The sequence below is a fragment of the Chrysoperla carnea genome, unplaced genomic scaffold (assembly GCF_905475395.1).
Source record: "Chrysoperla carnea unplaced genomic scaffold, inChrCarn1.1, whole genome shotgun sequence".
Classification (NCBI taxonomy): domain Eukaryota; kingdom Metazoa; phylum Arthropoda; class Insecta; order Neuroptera; family Chrysopidae; genus Chrysoperla; species Chrysoperla carnea.
In genome coordinates, this window is record NW_025408268.1 from 132,758 (window position 1) to 139,395 (window position 6,638).

Genomic DNA, 6,638 nt, shown 5'->3' on the forward strand with positions numbered 1-6,638 from the left:
GTACTCTCCGATCACAGCTGGGACTTTTTGTGAACTACCACCAGTCATCAAAAATAAATTGGCTGTGGTTAATGTCCGGAATGATGACCAACACTGTTTTCTATGGTCGATAATGTCAGCACTTTACCCGGTTGAAAAGGATCCTCAACGCTTGAATAAGTACCCGCACTATAGTCATTATTTGAAATATGATGGATTAAAGTTTCCCATGTCTCTGGATCAAATTAATAAATTTGAAAAGATGAACCCGCAGCTATCGATTAACGTGTACGGCTACAAAGATACGTTTATACATGGTTTGGAAATTTTCCCTGTACGCGTTAGTTCGAACACTGTGGGGAAGAAAATTCATCTATTGGCTGTGGAGAATGGGAACAGTCACCACTTTTGCTGGATAAAAAATTTAGCAAAGTTGTGTCGATCGGGTGTAACAAAACACCGCCGCCAAATTTATTTATGTGATCGATGTCTCAACTATTTTGCTACAGAAGGCAAACTCCAACAGCATTCAGTAAATTGTGGTGAAAAAGAAGCGGTGCGGGTACGAATGCCTGAAACTGATGACGAGCGGTTCGTTGAGTTCAAAGATTTCAACAGCAAGGAACGTGTTGAGTATATGGTGTACGCTGACTTTGAGGCGTTATTGGTACCACAACATCATGAAGACATGGAAATGGATCATGGGTCTTATACAAAAAATATTCAAAAACATGTACCCTACAGTGTAGGTTACTATGTTCATTGTACCCATGATCCCAACCAATCGTTTTATAAGGCATACCGTGGTGCTGATTGTGTCAAGTGGTTTGTTCATGAACTGGAACAAGTAGCGTACTCATTAGAGCAAAAAATAAAACACGTTAAACCAATGTATCCGCTCACCGTCGAACAAGAACTGGATTTTATGTCAGCAGAGAAGTGTCACATTTGTGATAAAGATTTCGTATCCAATTCCATACGTGTTCGCGACCATTCACATCGCACAGGTAATGTAATTTATTTATTATTTTTTAATTTCATCTAATTTTATATTAATCTATTTTAGGTATCTACCGTGGAGCAGCACACCAATTTTGTAATCTGCATTATCAAGATTCAAGGGTGATACCTGTTGTGATGCATAACTTAAGTGGATACGATTCGCATTTTATTATTGAAGCTCTGCTGACGGAAATCGACGGTCAAGTTGATGTGTTGCCCATCAACAAAGAAAAGTACATCAGTTTCACAAAGCACGTCTCGGACATTCAATTAAGATTCATTGATTCCTTCCGATTTCTCGCAGACAAGTTGGAAAATCTGGCCTCATATTTAGATAATGATAAAAAATCCATTTTACATAAAGAGGTAAATGATAAAAAATAATTAATTTTTAATACAGGGTTGTAATTTGTTTTTTAATTTTTTATAGGTCAGTAATGATGAACAATTTCAATTGCTAACGAGAAAAGGTGTATTTCCATATGAATACATGAGTAGCTGGGGACGTCTCCAAGAGACAAAATTACCACCAAAGGAGGCGTTCTACAGTGTGTTAACAGATGAACACATAACGGATGAGGATTATAACCATGCGATACAGGTATGGAACACATTCAATTTACATACACTAGGTGATTATTCAGACCTGTATATGAAAACTGATGTGTTACTACTTGCGGATATTTTTGAAAATTTACGTAACACTTGTATTCATAGCTATAGTCTCGATCCTAGTCACTATTACACACTTCCTGGCTATACGTGGAGCGCCATGTTGAAATACACCAATATCAAATTGGAATTGTTCACGGATATTGATGACTTGTTGTTTATCGAGAAAGGAATCAGAGGCGGTGTAAGTCAATGTTCTAATCGCTATGCTAAGGCAAACAATAAGTACATGGAAGAGGGGTATGATAAAACTCAAGAAGATGTCTACCTTATGTATTATGATGTGGTGAACCTATATGGTGCAGCAATGTGTGGATACCTACCAACAGGAAATTTTAAGTGGGTCGACACACCAAACATCGAGGATGTTGCAGATGATTCACCAGTCGGGTACATTTTAGAAGTAGACCTTGAAATACCCCAACATCTACATGATAACTTTAGCGATTTACCGCCATGTCCGGAGACAACGAAACCACCTGGATCAAAACAAAAATATCTTCTGTCAACCCTTTACAATAAGACCAACTATGTCGTGCACTACAGGAATTTAAAACTGTATACACAACTCGGTGTTAAGGTAACAAAATACCACCGTGTGTTACAATTCGATCAATCTGCATGGTTGAAACCATATATTGAGTTCAATACCGAGATGCGCAAGAACGCCTCAAATGAGTTTGAAAAAGCATTATTCAAACTCATGATTAATGCCATCTTCGGTAAAACCATGGAGAATGTGAGGAAACATCGGGTTGTGTACATACGAAAAAATTGGGATGGAAAACATGGTGTGAAGAAATTAATTGCCAAACCCAATTTTCACAGTATGATGGTGCTCGACAATGACGTCAGTATTGTTGAAATGAAAAAATCACAGATACGTTTCAACAAACCCATCTACATAGGCTTCACAATTTTAGACATATCGAAAACGTTTGTGTATGACTTCCACTACAACTACATGTACCAACGGTACAACCCCACAAATGTCAGGTTATTATACACAGACACCGATAGTCTAATTTATAGCGTGAGAAATACTGACGTCTATGAGGTCATGAAACAGGATATTAATCGTTTTGATACGGCTGACTATGCACCCGACAACGTCTATGGTATACCACTACGTAATAAGAAAGTCAAGGGTTTAATGTCCGATGAAAATAATGGTGATGTTATGCTAGAATTTGTCGGATTACGTAGCAAAATGTATGCTATTCGGGTGCAAAATAAAAAAGAGACTAAACGATCCAAGGGTCTCAAGAAGTCAGCTATCCGAAAACTTACTTTTGAGGACTATAAGCGGTGTTTGCTTGAGAACCGTAACTTTTACCGTGTTCAGCAAAGCATCCAATCCAAGCGACACCGCTTACATACCATCAAACAGCAGAAAGTGGGCTTATCACCATTTGACCAAAAACGACACATTACTCACAATTCATGTGAAACAAAACCATGGGGCCACTATAGCATTATTTGTTGAGTGTAAGTATTTTATATTTTATGTTTTTAATATTTAGCTAATTTTTGCTGTTGTTTCAGAAATGTGTCCTGCTGTTGTTGTGATGATCCTCAAAGTGGTTCGGTATTGTGATAGGTGTACAAACAATTGATAGAGTAGTGCGCATGAACAATTGATAGAGTAGTGGTGGGGGTGTCAAAAAATTGATAGTTAGGTTGAATTATTATAGAAAACAATTTAGTGTTAGTTTAAACATACAAAATGCAAGACTTTGGTAATCATAATAGTGATAACAACTGTATTGTTAATATGATTAAAGATAATTGTAGTTTAAGTACTATAAACAATGTGTTAACAAAGTATTTTAAAACATTAGTTAATATGGCAATTAAATGTGGTCGACCGGAAACTTTAAACTACCTTATTGATAAGGTAGAACAAATGGACTTAGAAGTGAAATTTTCCCCATCGTCAGACGATGAAGACAAACAAATTTGGAACTGGATTTTAAAAAATATCCACTCTGGACAAACAGATGGAATTGTAGGACTATCCATTTTTGAACAATCTTACTACAGTGTATTTACATCAAACGAGTTATCCGACTATGTTCAAGTGAAAGAAATGACTGAAAATTATCTTATGAAGAAAGATGATGATGATGACAATGGACACTTTTCAGAATAATAATTATAATGTATTTTCGATAATTTATAAATATATATTTTTTAAATATTATTATAATACAACTCTGTTTTTATACTTTTCAGAATAATAATTATAATGTATTTTCGATAATTTATAAATATATATTTTTTAAATATTATTATAATACAACTCTGTTTTTATATGTTAGAGATAAAATTTTACAATAAAAATAATATTTTTACAATGTGATATTTTTTATTTTTTTTATAAATCACAAGTATGTTCACAAAAGCGGTCCACTATGACAAATTTTTTATTGTTACAAGTATGTTCATAAAAACGGTCCACTATAAAATAAGACTTTTTTGTCAATATATGAATCGTGTAAAGAGTCGAACACTAACCACCTGACTTTAACGTTGGATCCACGTTTAGCTAAGACCTTTTCCACTAAATAAATGTTTGGATCGTGAACTTTTTGTAATTCTTCGGCATAGAAACCACCCTTTATATCTTCGTTGCTGTTATCCTTCAATAAATATACAGGTCTCTTTCTAAACAGGTCTGATTCTAAACAGGTCTGTTTCTAAACAGGTCTGTTTCTAAACAGGTCTCTTTCTAAACAGGTCTCTTTCTAAACAAGTCTCTATCTAAACAGGTCTGTTTCTAAACAGGCCTGTATCTAAACAGGTCTCTTTCTAAACAGGTCTCTTTCTAAACAGGTCTGTTTCTAAACAGGTCTGTATCTAAACAGGTCTGTATCTAAACAGGTCTGTATCTAAACAGGTCTCTTTCTAAACAGGTCTGTATCTAAACAGGTCTCTTTCTAAACAGGTCTGTTTCTAAACAGGTCTCTTTCTAAACAGGTCTGTTTCTAAACAGGTCTCTTTCTAAACAGGTCTCTTTCTAGACAGGTCAAAACCAGTATTTAACAGGTCAAAACCAGTATTAAACAGTTTTTTTTCAACCTAGTATTGAATACTTATGAAAAAAAAAAATATTGATTTCAATAGTGATCCTAATATATTAATTGTTAAATTAAGAAGGCTACATTCTACAAACATCGGAAGAGAAATACTATCCATAATCCATTACTTGAGGAAAACAAATATAATTAAATAACAAGTTTATAATAACTTTATCAAAAATTAAAAAGCCGGAGTAAAACCGGAGTAAAATCGGCGAAAGTCGGAGTAAAACCGGAGTAAAATCGGCGAAAGTCGGAGTAAAATCGGTGAAAGCCGGAGTAAAACCGGAGTAAAATCGGCGAAAGTCGGAGCAAAATCGGTGAAAACTGGAGTAAAACCGGAGTAAAATCGGCGAAAGTCGGAGCAAAATCGGTGAAAACCGGAGTAAAACCAGAGTAAAATCGGCGAAAGTCGGAGTAAAATCGGTGAAAACCTGTTTAATACTGGTCTGTATCTGTTTAATACTGGTCTGTAGCTGTTTAATACTGGTTTTGACCTGTTTAATATTGGTTTTAACCTGTTTAATACTGGTCTGTATCTGTTTAATACTGGTTTTAACCTGTTTAATACTGGTTTTAACCTGTTTAATACTGGTCTGTATCTGTTTAATACTGGTTTTAACCTGTTTAATACTGGTCTGTATCTGTTTAATACTAGTTTTAACCTGTTTAATACTGGTCTGTATCTGTTTAATACTGGTTTTAACCTGTTTAATACTGGTTTTAACCTGTTTAATACTGGTCTGTATCTGTTTAATACTGGTTTTAACCTGTTTAATACTGGTCTGTATCTGTTTAATACTGGTTTTGACCTGTTTAATACTGGTCTGTATCTGTTTAATACTGGTTTTGACCTGTTTAATACTGGTCTGTTTAGAAAGAGGTTTTCAAATCTTACAAGCATCATCAATCAACCCATGTAATATGCTCTTTATATGGAATATAATAAATCAACTTGTACTATAGATTAGATAAAAAATTTTTATTTAAAAAATTATAATTTTATATTAAAACAAAATACATAATCATCTAATTTTTAAATATTATTTATACTTAAAGTGTCAAATTACAATATTTTTCAAGGTTAGAATACATGCATGTCCACAAATCGTAATATTAAAACTGTGATTGCAAAATAATATTGAATGTCACATCAGTTAAAATATTTAATTATTTCCTATGATGGCTTTAAGTTATCAAAGCTTGCAGTTTATACTTTTTATATACCGTACAGTGTGTAACACTATTTTTGGATACATCATGGTTGATAATTCCTGTTTCATATTTATATGATCTTTTAGGTAGGGTGTCACACATAAAAACACTACAAAAATACGGAATTTTAAATTGTTTAGCATACGCACGTAGCTCCGTATCGTAAAGTGCTCTACGTGGTAGCGTTTCAATTAGTTTTTTGCTAAATATAATCCCATGCCTTTGTTGTACGGTCTTAAATACAAGCCTTTACCCATTGCTATAGCTTCCATTGTTTTGTTGTGTCTTTGACTCTCATTAAGTTGATCACGAGCACTTTTATAATTTGTAACGGCTTTAGCAATACCCGACGCTCCACCAGCCAAAGCGCCTAAAGCAGAGAGTCCTGCGAATATTGGAATTAATGGAAGTAGAAGAGTCATGTACCTTTCAGCACAGTTGGATGGTACACTTTTCAAAAAAGGGCAAACCTAGGTGAATGTTGGAAACCTCGGAAGTTGGAGGGGATAGATGACGTCATTGACCAATAGTAAATCAAGATGGCGTCGGGAGGTGTGGTGTTGGGGAATAATGGCTGCCTAAGCATTGATGACGTCATTGGCTTTGACCAATAGTAGCGCTGTAAAAATCAAGATGGCGTTGGGAGGTGTGGTGGGGTGAGGAATGGCTAAACGGGGGGGGGTTGGCTTT

General features: G+C 34.9%; 1 protein-coding gene across 1 annotated transcript; it reads left to right on the forward strand.

The window, feature by feature from the left end:
* The first annotated feature begins 241 nt into the window (after positions 1-241).
* On the forward strand, positions 242-6,038 carry LOC123304866. The gene is made up of 4 exons (XM_044886429.1): positions 242-986; positions 1,046-1,142; positions 1,417-2,157; positions 6,035-6,038. Exons 1-4 carry the CDS (start codon positions 242-244, stop codon positions 6,036-6,038), a joined length of 1,587 nt encoding a protein of 528 aa, XP_044742364.1.
* Positions 6,039-6,638: the final 600 nt, after the last annotated feature.